The sequence below is a fragment of the Quercus robur genome, chromosome 1, assembly GCF_932294415.1.
Source record: "Quercus robur chromosome 1, dhQueRobu3.1, whole genome shotgun sequence".
NCBI classification, from domain to species: domain Eukaryota; kingdom Viridiplantae; phylum Streptophyta; class Magnoliopsida; order Fagales; family Fagaceae; genus Quercus; species Quercus robur.
The window spans coordinates 37,026,146-37,045,051 of NC_065534.1; the positions used below are offsets into that span (position 1 = coordinate 37,026,146).

Consider the following 18,906-nt stretch of genomic DNA (forward strand, 5'->3'; position numbering starts at 1 on the left):
GGCGTAGCTTATGCCTCCTCAAGACCTCAAATATATTCCTGAGGTCGTTAATGTGTTTGGACTCCATCTTACTCTACCATGTCTTCTATGTAAATCTCAATGTTTTTTCCCAATTGAGGCTCAAACATCCTGGTCATCATCCTCTGATAAGTAGATCCCGCATTCTTTAGACCGAAGGGCATCACTTTGTAGTGGTAATTCCCGATCGGAGTGACGAAAGCTGACTTTTCCTGATCTTCCAAAGCTAGTGGTATTTGGTGGTAGCCTTGGAAGGTATCTAAAAAGCTCATCTGAGGATGGCCTACAGTTGCATCCACTAGTTGGTCTATCCAAGGCATAAGAAAAGGGTCTTTTGGACAAGCCTTATTTAGATCTGTGAAATCCACACAAACTCGCCATTTCTCACTCTTCTTCACTCGCACTGTGTTGGCCAACCACTCAGGGTAAAACACTTCTTTGATAGCCCCAGCCTACTTAACCTTCGTCACCTTGTCTCTTCCAATATCAGAGTAGTCCTTAGACGAATGCCGAGGCGATTGTTTTTTGGGGATGACGGAGGGGTTGACATTCAAATGGTGACATATAAATCTCGAATCCACCCCGGGAGCTTCGTAAGCACTCCATCCAAACACATCTATGTTCCTCCTAAGAAACGCTAATAACTCTTCCTTCTCCTGAGGGGGCAACTAGGCCCCAACCTGAAAAACTTCTCCGGATCATCCCCCACAGCAATCTTTTCTAAATCTTCACACTTCGCCTCCTCGGCCGGTCCATCGACAGATAAGACCGAGGTCTTTGATTGCTATAAGCCCCCCTCAGTAGAGGCCGAGGACTCGGTCCTAGGTTAACACAAAATGGCAGCCACCAGGCACAGCCTAGCCATGGATTAACTCTCAACAAGCTCTTCGATCTGGTCCCCGGACGAGTATTTCACCTTCTGATGCAGAGTGGAGGAAACAGCCCCCAAGTGTGAAGCCAAGCTCTTCCCATAATGGCCGTGTATGGGGAATAGGCATCCACCACAATAAATTTCACCTCCACCACTTCTGACCCTGCCTTCACGAGTAGTCTAATTTGACCTTTGGGAATGACAACTTTTCCATCAAAGCTCATCAAGGGCGAATCATAGGCTGTTAAATCCTCGAGCCTCAGGTTCAGCCCTTTGTACAAGTCGGGGTATATGATCTCTACCCCACTGCCTTGGTCCACCATCACCCTCTTCATATCATACCCTCCTATCGTAAGGGTGATCACTAGAGCATCATCGTGTGGCTGTATGGTTCCTACCTTGTCCTCATCCGAAAAGCTTAATGCTGGTCAGGCCTTCATTCTTGTCCTTTTCGGCATTTTGTTAGATTCCTTAGCGGGTAGCTGAGTTACGAACATCACCCTAGAGGGCTGCGAGCCAATTCTCCCGGGAGCAGTGAAGATGACATTGATTGTGCCTAACGGAGGCCTTGAAGAAGCATTCACCTGAGCCCCTAACCTGGATTGGTCCCCCTGCCCGTTGGGCCAGTACAAAAACTATTGTAGCCTTCCCTCTCTGACAAGTTACTCTAGATGATTCCACAGAGTTCTGCAGTCCTCCGTGGTATGCCTCTACTCTTAGTGATATTAGCAATGAAGGCTCTGGTTGTGCCTTGAGGGGTCTCCTCCCATTTTGTTCGGCCGTTTGAAGTATGGTTGTTCTTGATCTTCTCCAAGACTTGATGCACTGGTTCTCAGAACACCACGTAAACCGCCTAGGGAGCCGTGGACCCAGACTACCCAGCAAAATCCCTCCGGGGTCTGTTATGGTTGTATCAATCCGACCTAAAAACCCCCATCTCCGGAGGGATAGCCTTACCATTCCCCTTGCCTTGCTGTTGGTCCTCCTCAGCCCTTTTATACTTATCAATCCTCTCCATGAGCTTGCGTACACTAGTGGCAGACTTCCTAGTCAAGGACTTCCTTAACCCATGCTCAGTAGGCAGGCCGACCTTGAAGGTCTTAATGGCCACATCGTCAAAGTCACTACCTATCTCATTGAACATTTCTCAGTATCTGTTTAAGTACGCTTTCAGGGTCTCCCCTTCTCGCATGGACATGGACAACAAGGAATCTAGGGGCTAAGGAATCTCGCATGGACATCCAAGCTTCTACTTGAGTACTTGTCCCATCGAACACCCTCTCAGGCTCTCCGTGTGTTAGGATAGCTAATGTAACACTATTCATGGGTCTTCTCCACATTTAATGCGATGGTAGCAGCTTTCTCTTTGAATATTTTAAGACTCCCCTTTGTCCTTTGTTTCTACAATGCTTATTCGGTTCGACAGAACTTCCTAGAACATTTCTGTAGATGGCAGACCACCTCTATGGACCTCGGCCTGGGTTGGCCGAGGAGACATTCATCCTTGGACAAAACTCCCGGGCCGTTATGATCAAAACTGACTTCTTCATTCACTAATGTGGGCTCCCTTGACAATGTTTACCCCTCTTCGAGACATAATAATGAGCTCTTGGCCCAATACCCCTACAAATACAATACATGGATATGTCCTTTTGTTTACACATGAACAAAAAATCTATCAATTTAATGGGTTGGTTGTAAGTTGTAACCCATAGGCATTTTATAGTTAATGGGTAGCTATACATACAACAACAACAACAAAAATTAATAAATTGTTATATCATCCTTCGTAAGTTATAACTCTTCGATTTCTTTAACATCTGTGTAAGTTGTAACCCATAGCTACTTAAAACTTTAACTTTCGTTAATAAATGATAATTGAATTATATATAACAAACTATACTATGAATTCCAATTGCAACAAAAGTATTCTCACAAAGGTATGACAACTTTAACAGATTGTTAACTTTTTTATTTTTTATTTCCTTTTTCAAGCTATTTACTCTTTTCTTCGAATTCTATCAATCTTTTTCCTTTTTGAAGTTATTTTCCTATTTTCTTTGGCAAAGAAAATGGTTAATCTTAATGTTGATGATATACTCCACAGATAGAAAGTCTAGAGGAATTGAACAACTCTTGAAACCTAGAGAGAGAGACATGAAAACTGTGGAGTTCCACTTCTCTTAATGTTGATGGAGTTTTATCGTTGTTGATGTTCTCAGTAGATAAGCTTCCAATTGCTTTTGTTTTTCTTTTTTGTTAAATAGCAAATCTAATATCATTGTTGTTATTAACTATTGATGTGTAGACTTTTTCTTTTTATTAGTTTACATTAGTTGTTAATTGAAATTGATGTGGTTTTCTCATTCTAATATTTACAATTTATGCTTTCAAAGGAGGAAAAAGACTAATCAAATTTAGTCACAAATTAAAAGAGGTCAACAAAAATTAATTTTTTTTAAAAAAAAAAAAACCCTCTTTGTATAATAATAATTAAATAAAAAAAAAATCTTCTAAATGAAGCATACTTTTTATAAGATATCTACTTATAATAATATTTATAAATTGAAGAAAAAATCGGCCAATAACTAGTTTGGTTATGGCAACTCAAAGCACCCCACCTGTCTCTCTACCACGTCACTCCAAGTCCAACAACCCAAACCCGTACCCGCTCTCCCCGACTGTCAATAACGACCGGTATCCAATACTATCACTGATCAACCAATGCAACAGTACGAAGCAGATAAAGCAAGTCCATGCCCAAATGCTCCGTACAGGTCTCTTCTTCGACCCTTTTTCAGCCGGCAAGCTCATCACTGCCTCTGCTCTCTCGCCCTTCTCTAGCCTCGACTACGCCCGCCAGGTGTTCGATCAAATTCCTCAACCAAATCTTTTTACTTGGAACATTCTCATTCGTGCTTATGCATCCAGCCCTGACCCCACTCAGAGCCTTCTAGTCTTTCTGCAACTGCTTCATCACTGTGAACATTTTCCTGACAAATTCACTTTTCCTTTCGTGATCAAAGCGGCTTCAGAGCTCAAAGCTTTTCGGGTTGGGAGAGCGTTTCACGGGATGGTGATTAAAGCGTCGCTTAGTTCGGATGTCTATATTCTGAATTCACTCGTGCATTTTTATGGTTCGTGTGGGGATTTGGATTTGGCGTATGCGGTGTTTGTGAAAACTCCACAGAAAGATGTGGTTTCTTGGAATTCTATGATCACTGCTTTTGCACAAGGTGGTTGTCCTGAGGAGGCATTGGAGTTATTTAGGGGAATGGAGAAGGAGAATGTGAAGCCCAATGATGTGACAATGGTGGGTGTTCTTTCGGCTTGCACGAAGAAGTTGGATTTGGAGTTTGGGAGGTGGGTGTGTTCCTATATTGAAAGGAATGAGATTAATGTGAACTTGACTCTGAGTAATGCAATGCTGGATATGTATATGAAATGTGGGAGCTTTGAAGATGCAAAAAGATTGTTTGATAAGATGCAAGACAAGGATATTTTCTCTTGGACAACTATGCTTGATGGATATGCTAAGTTAGGGGAATATGATGAGGCTCGACATGTTTTTGATGCAATGCCTAGTAAAGATATAGCTGCATGGAATGCACTGATTTCTGCTTTTGAACAGAATGGCAAGCCAAAGGAGGCTTTGGCTGTTTTTCGTGAATTGCAGCTCAGTAAGGATGCAAAACCGGATGAGGTCACTCTTGTTTGTGCTCTATCAGCTTCTGCTCAGTTAGGAGCAATGGATTTAGGCAGGTGGATCGATGTGTACATAAAGAAGCATGGGATTAAGTTAAATTGTCATCTCACAACCTCTCTTATTGACATGTATGCTAAGTGTGGGGATCTAAAGAAAGCACTTGAGGTATTTTATTCGGCAGAAAGAAAAGATGTGTTTGTTTGGAGTGCCACCATTGCTGGTCTGGCAATGCATGGCCATGGGAGGGCTGCATTAGATTTGTTCTCAAAGATGTTAGAAGCCAGGGTCAAGCCCAATGCTGTGACTTTCACCAATGTATTATGCGCCTGTAGCCACACAGGATTAGTAAACGAGGGACAAAGGTTATTCTATCAAATGGAGCCAGTTTATGGGGTTGTTCCTGGAGAGAAGCATTATGCTTGCATGGTTGATATTCTTGGCCGTTCAGGCCTTCTGCAAGAAGCTGTCAAATTGATAGAGAAAATGCCCATACTTCCTACCGCTTCTGTATGGGGGGCTCTGCTTGGGGCCTGTAGACTTCATGGGAATATTGAGCTTGCTGAGCAGGCTTGTAGCCGTTTGCTTGAGTTGGACCCTAGAAATCATGGAGCCTATGTGCTTTTGTCGAACATATATGCTAAAACAGGGAAATGGGATAGAGTTTCAGGGTTAAGGAAGATTATGAGAGATTTTGGACTAAAGAAAGAACCAGGTTGTAGCTCAATTGAGGTCAACGGAATTGTTCATGAGTTTCTAGTTGGTGATAATTCTCACAGGCTATCTAAGGAAATCTACTCAAAATTGGATGAGATTGCAGCAAAATTGAAGTCAGTTGGTTATGTGCCAAACAAGTCCCATCTCCTGCAACTTGTTGAAGAAGAAGACATGAAAGAGCAGGCCCTAAACCTTCACAGTGAGAAGTTAGCAATTGCCTATGGGCTTATTAGTATGGGCCCATCTCAACCGATTCGAGTTGTGAAGAATCTTCGTGTTTGTGGGGACTGTCACTCGGTTGCTAAGCTCATATCTGGGCTTTATGATAGAGAGATACTTCTAAGAGACCGTTATCGCTTTCATCATTTTAGAGGAGGAAATTGCTCATGTATGGATTATTGGTGAATGTGAACAGCATTGGCTGTGAAAATCTCACATCATCCATCTAGAATGATATTTTCGCTGCCTAAATAATTGTTGAAGCAGCAAGAATTCAATCAAACTAGGGATTAAGCTAATGGCCCCATGTGGACTACAGCGTAGATCTAGAGCGTAATGACAACTTGTACTCACACACAAGAAAGGAAACCAGTGATGAATTGTCAATTAGGGGCATTTCTGTAGAAGTTGAGTTGCCTTTTGAGAGCTTATTTCGAACGTTCAGATCTTGCAAAAAAAAAAAAGTTTAGTTTTTTGACTCATTTTATGTTATTAATGTAGAGATTTTTTAATACAATAGACTCTCGAATTACTAGAGCATTGAAGACATTTCATTTAGTATAAAAGATGTCAAATTAAGGAGCATTGCCCTACATTTACATGTGGATACTGGACAAATTGTGAAGCAAGAGGAATTTTACGGAGGATAAAAAATGCACAATCTTATACATATATGAGGTACACTTAATAGAGAAAGATACTTGGGAAAGTAAAACTTGAAAAAAGAAAAAAGAGAGAAGGAAAGGGGGGAGGGGGTGGGGGGAACTAAAGTAGAAAGTATAAGAAAAAGCGAACATATATACATGTCTTTACTCATAAATATAACTTGGAAATGAGTTTCAATAAAATTCCAATCATTGATGCTTTTCAGAAATTTTACTTGTTGACGGAGCTTTGGATTTTCATTTCATGAGTTTCAGTCGAAAGGAATTTTCCTTTAATTGAAAGCAATTCCAGGGCAACTCTTCTCATGTCTGTTCTGTCTCCTGCAGATTCTGCTGAACATGCAAGTCCAATTTGAAAGACCAATATCAAGCATTTAGTCTGTTCACATGTCCAGTCACTCCAACATGTAACTATATTCTTATTTTCTCCTGCTTTGTTGAAAACTGCTTGGTCCACAATCTCCATCGCTCGTCCTGGCAATGCCAACTTGACAAAGTTGTGAAGGTTCAAGTCATCTTTAAACAGTTCGTCAGTGGGTCGTCTTCCAGTGAACATTTCCAACAAGAAAATCCCAAAGCTGTATACATCCCCATTAGTTGAAAGCTGACTACCCATTCCGTACTCTGCAAAAAGGAGCACTCTCATACACTAAGAACAATTCTTACTCAATCCTATGATACTACTTATTTGGTTAGGGTGTATGTAGATATTCTATAATAGGCTTCCTTGCTTTGATTATTGATACATTCTTTTAGTAATTATAGAAGGAATTAATTGCCAATTTTTTTTTTTTTTTCCCTTATCATTGAATACTTTTAAAAATTAGTGAAATCATGACTCATTACCTGGAGCAACATATCCGACAGTTCCCTTAATTCCGGCCGAACTTAATTGATTAAGAAAAGCTTCCTTTCCAGATTTCGAAAGGAGTCTTGCCAAACCAAAATCACTTACATGAGCAGTCAAATCATCATCGAGAAGAATATTGCTTGGCTTAAGATCACAGTGAATGATAGGGGTTTGGCAGTGGTGATGAAGATATAGCAAAGCTGAAGCCACATCTATTGCAATGTTCATTCTCTGGAGAAGGTTTAAATTTCTCAGTTGGCTGAGCTCATCTTCAGGATGTAACCACATCTCCAAGCTCCCATTTGGCATGAACTCATACACTAAAGCTTTAAAATCTCTGCCCCCAAAATCAATACTCGAACAAGCGGTCACAATCTTAACAAGATTTCGATGCCGGATGTTCCTCAAGGCTTCGCATTCAGCAATGAAGGTCTTGGAAGCTCCTTGCTTTTGAAGGTTGAGTACCTTGACTGCAACATTTGGTTCATCTGAACCAAGTTTTCCTTTGTAGACACTACCAAAATTACCTGAACCAATCAAATTCCTCAAAGAGAATCCATTAGTTGCATTGAGTAATTCTTCATAAGAAATCTTTTGGTAGGTGCGTCCAAAGGAGGAAATGGAAAGGCATTTCTTCTTCGACTTTCTCAACCAGGAAAGAGTAAATAAAGAGATTGATGTCAAGCAGAAAGCAGCTGCAATGCTTATTGCCAATATCAACTGCTTTCTATGTTTCTTGGATCCTTGACTAGGGCATGCTTGCATATGCAGCTCTTTGATCCCCCCACAAAGAGCACTGTTACCATAGACTTCAACTGCGCTAGCATTTCTGAAGACCCCTTCTACAGGTACCTCTCCCTCAAGATTGTTGAAAGACAGGTTTAAATTTTGCAACACGGGAAAATTAACCATATAGCTTGGGATTTGGCCAGACAAGGTGTTGTGGGAAAGATCAAGATATTGAATACCTTTTAACTTTCCTAGGTCAGGAATGGTTCCTTCAAAGAAGTTGCCTTGCATATAAAGTGTTTCTAAGGACAAACAATCCCCTAGCTGGTCTGGAATCTTATTGGAAAGTTTGTTGTATGAAACGTCTAGTGCAACAAGAAGTTTCAGGTTTCCAACTTCTGATGGTAAAGAACCTGTCAAAGAGTTATGAGTCACATTAAGGACTATAGAAAGAGATGGAAGACCAATAAGTTCCGGGGGTATGGTGCCATTTAATTTATTATGGCAAAGGCGTACATCTAGGAGGTAGCTACAATTTCCAAGACTCGAGGGTATGCTCCCTTCCAAGCTGTTATTGTCCAAATAGAGGAGCAGCAAATGAGTTAAGTTGCCAAAGGAAGATGGGATCTCCCCTGTCAATTTGTTTGCACCCATGGACAGAGTGTTCAAGTTTGAGAGCTTCCCAATTGAAGGTGGAAGATTTCCTGTCAATATGTTTTGTTCCAGGTAAAGTTCAGATAGATTGACAAGATTTGAAATGAACGTTGGTATGCTCCCTCCAATTAAATTCCCTCCTAACCGTAGCGACGTTAATTGGATTGAAAGGTTTGTTATGGAGTTAGGCAGCTCACCTCCAAGTTGGTTGTAGCTGACATCAAGCTTCTCTAAGTGGCTGCAATTGGTCAAAGAACTCAGAAAACTCAAATCATCAACTGAATAATTTCCCAGATGATTTGAACCAAAACCAAGCTTTTGAAGGTTTTTTAGATTGCCAAAACTTGTAGGTATGGTTCCTGTGAAATAGTTATATACTGTATCAAGGTTTTGAAAGTGTGAGACATTGGATAATGAAACTGGAATGGTTCCTGTAAATTGGTTTTCTCCTATCCAAAGTATCTGGAGATTTTGAAGAGCAATGCCTAAGTCAGGGTTGAGGTTACCAGAGAAGATGTTATCAGTCAAGGCAATATATGTGAGCGATGATAAATTGTATAGGGAAGGTGGAAAGACACCAGAAAGATTATTCGTGTCTACATCAAAATATTTCAAGTTTTTCATTTGGGCTACTGTATTTGGGATTTCCCCCTCCAAATTGTTAGATGCAAACGAAAGGTTTTGAAGAGAGGACAAGTTCCCCAGAGAAGGTGGGAACCTTCCACTTAGATTATTGTTGTCAAGAATTAGTATCTCAAGTTTTGACAAAAAGCCAAGTTCTGAAGGGATTCCTTGTACTAGCTGGTTCTTCTGGAGGTCAAGATTCCGGAGGTTGGAACAGTGAGACAGATTGACTGGAATTTCCCCTCCCAACAATAGATTATAACTCAAGTTCAAATTTTGAAGCCTGGTCAAGTAACCAGCTTCCGAGGGAATTTCACCTTGGAAAGAGTTACTTGAAAGATCGAGGGATTGAAGGAAAGAAAGATTTCCAATATAAGGTGATATGTTGCCAACCAACCTTTTGTTTTTTAAGTCCAAACCGATGACTCTTTGGTGTTTGTTGCCACAGGTGACCCCAACCCACTGGCAGAAATGGAAAGACTCGTTCCAAGAAGCCAGGACACTGAGAGGGCTATCTATTATTTGGTACTTGAATTCGAGCAGTGCAAGTTTATCAGTCTCATTTGAAAGTGTGGTAGCCAAGGAAAATTTTGAGACCGATAAGGAGAGGAACAGAAGAAAGATGGCGCGGAAGGTTAGTGTGAAGAGTTGTGTTGTGGTCATAACTGGATGCTCCATCTGAGAGGAAGAAAGTAACTTCTTCAGAGAGAGAGGGAGTGATGCTGAGATTGGCAGGGAACTCTCACACGTATATATAGTGAACAAACTTTACAACCTTTTAGATGGGTACTGCTCGTATTAATTAATCAGATTACCCATCTTCAATCTTTGACCAAGTCAAGTGGTCAAATCAAAGATTGTCATACAAATTTTTATTACGTAGTACGTATCTATCTCTTTGTATTTATGTGCAGCTGATTTGGTCATAGAAATTAATTTACTGGATCATTGTTGAGGGGAGTGCTCAATGAAATATGGAGGTCTCTCTCAGCAGTGCAGTACATTTTCAATTTGTCTTCTTCTTCTTTTCTTTTCTTTTCTTTTCTTTTTTTTTCTTTTTTTTCTTTTTGAATTTTGAATTTTGAATTGCTGGGCTTACTCTGATTTTCAGTTTATAATACACAATTGAAAATTTTCTATGTAAGTTGTCTGCTATCATTTATTTTTTTGAGTTTCAACTCAGTATTACCTCGCTTTGTTCCACCCCACACCAGATCTATCATTTACTGTACTAGTTGAAGTTTCTAGAATAATGGGGCAAAAGAGAAAAACATGAGACATCAGAAAAAGAAGTAGGTATTTCTCCATGTTTGGATGGAGGGATTGGAAATGAGAGTAGCGGGAAAGATTGCTGGAAAATATTAAAATCAAGTAAATCCCAGCCACCTTTCCCTGTCATTTCCTCTCCTCGCCCTCTGTTCCAAATATGCCCTTAGAAAAAAGTGGGGTAGGGGGAAATTTAAACAGGAGTAGGATGCACTCATACACTATATTAAAGAAATATGAGAAGATCAATATGGAAATTAGTTATGCCCAGGGAATCATGATCTTAAGACCACCATGCCAGTAGAAAAATATGATACAACACCTTGAAGGAAAAAGCAACTTTTGCTTGGAGTGTTTGAACTTATCCCCCCCACTATAAGTCTCAAAAGAAAGGGAAATTTCATGTAGACAAAATGCCTATTGCTGAATTTGTGTAACCATTTTTGTGCTTTCAGGCTTTGGAGCCTGCTGATATCTATCATCTATGATCTGATGGAAGTAATGCAAGATTTGCCACAAGTGATCTAAAATTTCTGTCGAAAGGTACACAACAACTTGATTAATGCCACATTTTTTTTTCAAGGCAGTTATTTCAGTGTTCACAAATTTCTTTTGAAGTTAGAAATTGTCTAAACGTATTTGGACTTAGTTACTTATTTGTTTTGAAAGAGGATTTGATTTTGTTACATTTTTTGGGCTTCTTTTCTGTGTGTGTGTGAATGGAAAGACTATTCAAATAAATAATGTAGTACTTGTTAAGGAAATAATTAATAGTTCTTGTGTATCAAGAAATTCATTTCAATCCTTATATATAGATAGTACAGTAAACAAGTTGTCTACTCTTCAAAAAAAGAAAAAAAAAAAAAAGAAGTTGTCTACTATAAAGAGTTTAATGACTTTAAACTAAGGGTCCTCCCTCCCATATGAGAAGAAGAGTTTACCTAACCACATAATTCTCATCTCTATTGTGTTTGCTAGTTCTTTATTTGTGGCTACTGTTATTTGTTCCAATCCGTGAGTGCCATTGCATAACATACAAGAAGTGGTACAGGCAGAAGCACTTCCCCGGTTGCATAGCATTAGGCAAGTCTATGATTACCATTTTTTTAATGCAATTGGATTTATTGTTACTCAAATGGTTCTATTCGAGAAGCTGGACGTGCCATGAGTTCTGGTGCTAATAGCTATAACAGAGGAGTTTAGGATATGAGATAAGTCTAAATTGCATATCCATATGCTTCCATTTAACAAGATCCTCTGCTTGGGAGTGCCCTCTGAAGATTTCTTGTTAATAAAATTTTACCTTCAATTGACATTGAGTGTGACATAAACATAACAATCAAAATTATTTTATCATAAAGTCTGTGGACACAACTTGTGTTACATATTGTCACAATCCTGTGATGTGTGATTATGAATGGTTAAAAGAAAATGATCTGAAAAAATTTATGAGAAAAATTACATTTTGTCACCAATCATAATTTTACATATCATCAAATTGTAACAACAAAAATTATGGCAAAATGTGTGATCATAAAAAAAAAAAAAAAAAACCTGTTATTTTATTCAAGTAAAAGTTATTGTTGTAACAACAAAAATAATGACAAAATGTGTGAACATAAAAAAAAAAAAACCTGTTATTTTATTCAAGTAAAAGTTATTGTTTTTCCCTGTCGCTTTCCCTTGCTTCTACTTTTTCACACAATTTACCATATAGTAATCATAGTGTACCTCATACATCTGCTCTAGACCAAGTAAAAACATTGATTGTTTATTTTGTATTTTGAATCCTTAAGATTAAGAAGCTGGAACCAAGCACATCCACGGAGAAAATGACAGCCTCTTCAGATAACTCTGCTAATGTTATTGATTTATTCAAGTTGCATTATCATGACCTCCGAGATTTTGATAGAAATGAATCAGCTTTTGAGGATTAGGTGAAGTCTTTGAAGAAGATTTACAATTAAAAGCTCGTCAAAATCTTTTACCATTTACAATTAAATCTTGCATACGGTACATTTTGACCCTTTCATAGCAGGGCATAATTGATGATCAACCCAGTAGTTGACCAACTAAGCTCAGACTCCCTTAATACTGTGACTTTGTAATAAATAAGTAGAAGAAGCAATTACCTTTGTAAGAAAGTATCACTCGCCCCTTTCTAAATATTATCCCTGACATGTTTACCTCACATCATTAGGTCAGTGATTATGATGTGAATAAGGTCAAATTAGAAAATTAGATTGATGAACTAGCATGAGGACTACAATGAAAAGCACTGGACAATTCACAACCATTTGTACATAAGTGCAATTAGAAAATACTTTGGCACAAAATTGAAGTCCACTTAGAAACGAGTTAGGCAGGTAAATCACCCGTGCTACGCATGGGATGTGAATTCTCTAATAATTTAAGAATTTTTTCCATTAATATATTAAACTTTACAATTAATGTCTTAATAAGTTATAAGATATAAGAGAAATACTAAACTTCCATGACATAGCATGCCCATTAGATAAGTAATAAGTGGAAGATGAACATGGACGGCGCCAAGTGTTAATTAGGGTGGTCACATGAACACCCTGATAAAAAAAAATGAATTTTAATTTAATATGGGCCATTGACCATCTCAGGGGAAAAAAAAAAAAAAAAAAAAAAAACCTTGACCATTTTAAAAAAAAAAAAAAAAAAAAAAAACACTTGAACTGTTGAACACCCTTAATAAAAATTTGAGCCCATTAAAAATAAAATTCAACCTCTCCAAAATTTTAATCCGTTGAATGTTGAACCAAAAAATTACTAGAAATACTATGGTTACAATGTTTTCGTAACAAATCTTAAGTAAGAGGTTGTTACTGATAAACAAAAAAATAATTTTAGTAGCAAATTCAAATTAGAACCAGTAAAAACTTACCAACTAGACTTTATTGTGAAAGTATTGCAAAAATGTTTGAACATAGCACTTCTCAAAAATTACCCAAACAAACAAATTAACCTGCAAGTCCAAATCAAACTTTTAATTGTGATTTTTTAAATTGTGTTTTCAAATGGCATATTTTAAAATCGCTATTTTTTTTATTAAAAAAATGCACACTTTTCAAATAGCTAATTTGTCAATGCTTGCTTTAATCTTTAGTCGAATTTGATGGATTTATGTGATGCATTTTTTTCAAAAAGATAATGAATTTTGAAATATTGTTACTTATTAGGCAATATGTTGGTAATTGAATGGGATATATGTTGGTAATTGAATGTGAGATCAGTAGTTTTTTTTTTTTTTTTTTTTTTTTTAATTATATTAAACCCACCTATGGTATGGCCCATTTTCACTTTGCTTACTCGTGATTTAAAACTTTACACTTTACCCACCTGAACTTCAATCCGTTACCCACCTTTGTTAAAATTAAGGGTAAAAATTTATTTTATCTTTACTTTTATGTCTCTCTCCTCTAAAAACAAAAAATAACAAAAAAAAACTCAAACAAACAAGATCAAAGAGGGGGTTTTGTAGCTTGGGTTCAAGAACACACTACCTCTTGGTATGAACAATCTTGAGCCAATCAATCCAAATAAAATTTTCATATTCAAACAAATCCTAAAAAACATTTACAAAAATCCTACACCTGAAAGTGCTCTACTCTAATTTCACAAAAATCCTATCAGACACTTTCAGTCATTCACAAAAATCATACACAGCTTCACCTTAGTTCTCTCTCAAATCTCAAACCAAAACCAAAGCAAACCCCTCTTCAAAACCCAGACCCACCACACCTAGCAACACAAACACAGACCCACTACACCCATAGCAAAGAAAATAAGATAGCAGAGAGAGAGAGGCAAATCGAAGTCATAGTCGAAGCCAAACTCAATGCGAAAGAACCCATGGCCAAAGCTAGAACTTGCATTGCTGCAATGGTTCTTTCACCGCCACCATTAACGACCATGGTTCTTTCTCTCGCCTTTACTGGAACTCATTTGAAACCCTTTGATTCTCTCCTGCTACTTCCAATCTAAGAATGAGATTAGGTTTTATGTTGGGTTTGGTTTTGGGGGTTTGTTAATTTATTGCAATTTGATTGGATTTAACTCAGTGGGCCTCATGTATTCATTATTTTATCTAACTTTCCCTTTGGTGGATGGAGATTTTTTTTTTTTTTTTTTTGTCCTTTGGCCCCTTCGGATGTTAAGAATAAACATATGGGTTTGATTTCATGAGTTGGTGGTTGTATAGATTATAGTAGATGTGCTTTTGGTTGCCGTTGGAATACAATTCCATGTTTGAGTTTTCTGTCTGGAAATGTTAAAAGAGTGCCATAACAAGAATCGTGTTAGTGGGGTCCAATGTTGTATATTAGATTAGAATAGAGTTCTTTGATTCTGGAAGTTATCGGATTTTTTTTATTTATATTTGATTTGTATTCCTCCTCTCTGTTCTTGTAGAAGTTTTTAAGCAATCAAAACCCTAACTTTTTTATTCTTGTTATATTTGTTTTTGCCTAAAAATGTGTTTTTCTAACGGCAAACAGAGAGGTGAGTTACGGAAGGCTAACGGAAGTTACCTCAAGTAGGCAAAGTGTAAAGTTTTAAATCACAGGTAGGCAAAGTGAAAATGGTTCATACCACAGGTGGGTTTACTGTAATTATCCCAATAATTTTTTAATTATCATGATGGAAGGCAAAACTAACTTTCTCAAGACTCAAAAGGAAAAAGAGGTAGAAAAAGTATTCATTCTTAAATAAAATTTAATTACAAAATTTTGTACATCATCAAAGTTCATTAGAAATTGACAATTACAAAAAGAAACTTGCTTAAAATACAGACTTTCTCACCCTATATTTTCAAAAAACATACTACCTCTATAAAAATTTATAAATCAAGGAAAAAAAATGAAACAAGCAATTTTAGGACCCAAATCTCAACAAAAACATGATTGAAAATTGAAGGGGGAAAAAAAACATTAAAATCCAAAATCTCTCTCCAATATTCAAGATAGAGAAAAAGGTATCTAACAAATCTATAACAAATTTTAAAAAATAAAATCAATTAAAATGATATTAAAGCTATAAAATTCAATTATTCAAAGGTTAGGTTTCTCTCCAAACTAGTTTAAAAAGAAATTGTTCAAGCTCTTCCTATATCTTTTTATTAAATGTGAATTTTGAAAATTTCTCAAACCAAATTTATAAGGGAGAAGGTCTATGTTGGGGAATCAAAACACCAAAACATATCAATCAGAAGAAAGTTGCATAAAAGAATAAGAAATTCATTGGAAATGTAGCTAAAATAATAATAAATAAACCAAAAGAGGGAAGAAAAATCAATTAGAGAGGTAGAATAATCACTTTTGTTTATAGTAGGAATCACATGTAATGAACGGGAGAGAGGTGCAAAGAAAGTAATAGGAAATTTATAGTAAAGAAGATGGGGAGATGAAGAGAAAAAAAAATGGAGATGAAGAGTTGGTGGAAGAATAATGGTAAGGTGAGGAATTATGGGGAGAAGTGTTGGAAGAATGATGGGGACAAAAAAAGCCAATATATTGTATAGATATTATTATCTCTTTATATTTAATATTATAAAAAAATGAAAAAAAAATGTTAATAGAAAATGAGTGAATTGGTTGATGATATGACACAATAGGAACTTTGCAAAATTATATGCAATGCCTCCAATATTAAATGAGTGAATTTAAAGCTTTGCTTAGGTGGAAAGTTAAAAGTGACATAATGGTAATTAAAAGATGATGAGGTGGAAAATTAAATGAAAGAATTCTCTTATTTATTGTGAGGTGTGGAAAATTAAATGAAAGATTTCTTTTATCTATTGTGGAATATAAATGAAAGGAAATGTTAACGAGTGCCCTAAAGGTATTGGTTTAGAAAATATTTTAAAAAAAAAATTATGGGAAAAGAAAAAAAACAATTAATTTTTTTGATAGTTTTTTATATTTCCCATAAAAGTGATTTATTAACAATTTCCCTAAAGGAACCCCGTTAACATGACCCATAAATGAATAATAAAAATTTAATAAATTATTAAAATCTTTGCTTAGTTAGAAGGTTGAATGTGTTGGGTTCTAAATATTTAGGAATAAATGTTTAAGTTCTAATATTATGTAAGTTGGCAAACCAAGAACAAAAACATGTCTAGTTTAAGTGTTAGACATTGCTCATGATGATTCAAGTCAAGATTCAAGAATAGTCAAGCTGCAGGAAAAAGAAGCCAGGATTTGCAAGGCTAGACCAATCGAAGATCGCATCCTGTAGAATTTTAATCAGGCCAAAAGCCCGTGAAAACGTTTAGGGTTTGTATTCAACACTGCTAGGTATAAAAGAAAAACCCTAAATACATTTCATAGGTTCTTGGAAATCTTGTGAGTTACTCTTGTGAGATTTGTGAGATTCCCTCTAACTCAACAACCATCTACCGGAAAAAAGATCTACATTCAAGAACTGGTGGATTAAGTTGCTACATACAAGATCATACATAACTGATGATTTAAAACTTTAAGCAGGGATCTCACAGTCACAAATGTGGGTATTTGTGTGCGACAAATTTAGATAGAAGAGTCCATGGATTTGGAATTGTACATGATAGTGTGAGTAAGTACTACAAGAGGTGGCTTTAGATTTAGGGTTTAAATCTATTGTAAAACTTTCATTCTATTATAGTGAATTTGTTGCCTTGAGAATAGATTAGGTTAAATCCTACCCAGATTTTTTGCCTTAAAACTGTTGATTTCATTGGTTTTCTTGGATAATCATATCGCTTGTCTCTTTTACTTTTCCGCACTGTGTGATATGATTGTATGTGTTTAACCTAGATCTGAATAATAAACCTAAGTATCAACTTGGTTAATTAATTAGGTTAAACAATCTAAGTGTACAAGGGTCTAAACAAAACAAATGAAATGGATGTACATTCATTTAATGCTTTGATTAGATGATTATGAGGTCAAAGGCTAAATGAAAGAGTCTTTTATGAAAGTATCACAACATTGTAACTCATGATCTCACATACGAAGTTCCACGCCGTAGTACCTTCCACTTTAATATATTACTATCTTCACAACTCAGAGGCTCTTCTATTTTTTTGATAAAATGAAACACACCTTTCTAAAATTGGAGATGGATATTAAGAGTAAAAAAAGTTGAGGCAATCCAAAAGTCCTAGAAACCAACATGTGAGATAGATAGTGTGTTAATTTTTAGAAAAATGATATTTGTGTGAGATATATTTAAATAGAGATAGTGTGTGCTACTTTTTTAGGAAAAAGAAGTGTCAAACATAGTTATTAGCAGTTTAACATTTTTTCTAACCGTTTATAAAAATTAAAAAAAAAAAAAAACATTTTCCGTTAGAAACTTTTAGTGTGAAAAACTATTGGCCATTTTGTTTTGAAAATAAAAAATAAATAAAAAATGTAAATTTCAACATTAAAAAGTGAAAAGATAAAAAGAGACTAAAATTTATGATTTTCAAAGTGAGTTGTTTTGGATAGGAGTTAGAGATGTATTTTTACCGTGCTATCTTCAAGTTGTCTCTACTTAACTTTAGAGTTTAAGAATATTTTTGAACTATGAAAAGTTTATTCTAAATAGGGGAAGCCCCTTAATAAGAGTGTGAGTATATATCTATCTATCTATCTATTTATCTATCTGTCTATATATATATTAGAAAAATAATAATAATATAGATATAGATTATAAAAGAAAATTACATTTTAAACCCTATAATATATTATCTAAAACAATTTAATAATTTGTATAATTTTCCCAAATGCTTATAATTAATAAGTTGGAGGTTGGAGAGTAGAGACTATTCCGCTCTATTTTTCTTTTAATAATATGGTTTGATAAACGGGAGTGTTTAAGCCATTTGTTAAACTAGTACCCTTATGAAATCTATTAACTTTTCACATATTATTATTATAAAAGTAATTTTAAAATAAATAATTTTAATAATATAATATGTTAACGGATGCTTTTTAGAACATTTGCTAAATCAATCCAATAGGACTTCTATTAACTTTTCTAGCAAGGAAGCTATTGATTTTCTGGAAAAAGGAGCCATTACAAAAATGACAGTTTAGTCTGTGCACTCACCAAGAAAAAATATTGTGAATGTTCGAAACGTGGCATTTTTTTCTTGGGAAGGCATGGCATCATGATTGCAAATGGTTAGTCCATCTGTTGACTCGGTTGCCATTTGTCATAGCAGATACCAATTTTTGCTGTATAAATAATAATGGATGGTCATGAGCAGATTTTCACATAGTAATAGTATTAGTTTCAGCAAGAGAGTAAGGCAGTAAAATAGAGGAATGGGTTTTCAAGCTCCGTTGTGCTTCTTCTTCTTTTCTACCTTTGCCGTAATATGCTTGGCTCGCAAAGTCCCTTCAGGTATACTTCTTAAAATACAAAATCGTTGAATAGACCTTAACATCTCTGTCTAAAGTCTTATAGATCAATTAGTATATATATAGAATATATATATATATATATATATATTTATGTTTTGAGGGATGGCCATGGGTAGGGTATACCCATACCCGACCCAATTAAATTTATCCATAAATATCCGATTACT

At 36.1% G+C, this 18,906-nt stretch overlaps 2 protein-coding genes across 3 annotated transcripts; one reads left to right on the forward strand and one right to left on the reverse strand.

Annotated features, from left to right (window-relative positions):
• The first annotated feature begins 3,451 nt into the window (after window positions 1-3,451).
• LOC126688711 (pentatricopeptide repeat-containing protein At2g29760, chloroplastic-like) lies at window positions 3,452-6,068 on the forward strand. The gene has a single exon (XM_050383498.1). The coding sequence runs from the start codon at window positions 3,489-3,491 to the stop codon at window positions 5,712-5,714; it is 2,226 nt and encodes a 741-aa protein (XP_050239455.1). The 5' UTR covers window positions 3,452-3,488; the 3' UTR covers window positions 5,715-6,068.
• A 264-nt stretch (window positions 6,069-6,332) lies between these two features.
• LOC126688681 (putative receptor-like protein kinase At3g47110) lies at window positions 6,333-9,782 on the reverse strand. 2 transcript variants are annotated; one of them, XM_050383464.1, is made up of 3 exons: window positions 8,624-9,782; window positions 7,040-8,476; window positions 6,333-6,817 (listed from the first exon to the last, which is right to left on the reverse strand). In XM_050383464.1, exons 1-3 carry the CDS (start codon window positions 9,726-9,728, stop codon window positions 6,405-6,407), a joined length of 2,955 nt encoding a protein of 984 aa, XP_050239421.1. In that variant the 5' UTR covers window positions 9,729-9,782; the 3' UTR covers window positions 6,333-6,404. The 2 variants fall into 2 exon arrangements, with proteins under 2 accessions (XP_050239421.1, XP_050239414.1); XM_050383457.1 differs by having other exon boundaries at window positions 7,040-9,782.
• Window positions 9,783-18,906: the final 9,124 nt, after the last annotated feature.

Bases quoted from the DNA above. Each gene is read 5' to 3' on its own strand.
- LOC126688711 (XM_050383498.1), top strand. From the start codon at position 3,489: ATGGCAACTCAAAGCACCCCACCTGTCTCTCTACCACGTCACTCCAAG.
- LOC126688681 (XM_050383457.1), bottom strand. From the start codon at position 9,728: ATGGAGCATCCAGTTATGACCACAACACAACTCTTCACACTAACCTTC. The intron at 6,818-7,039 runs GTAATGAGTCAT...TCCTTTTTGCAG, and splicing joins TGTCGGATATGTTGCTCCAG to AGTACGGAATGGGTAGTCAG.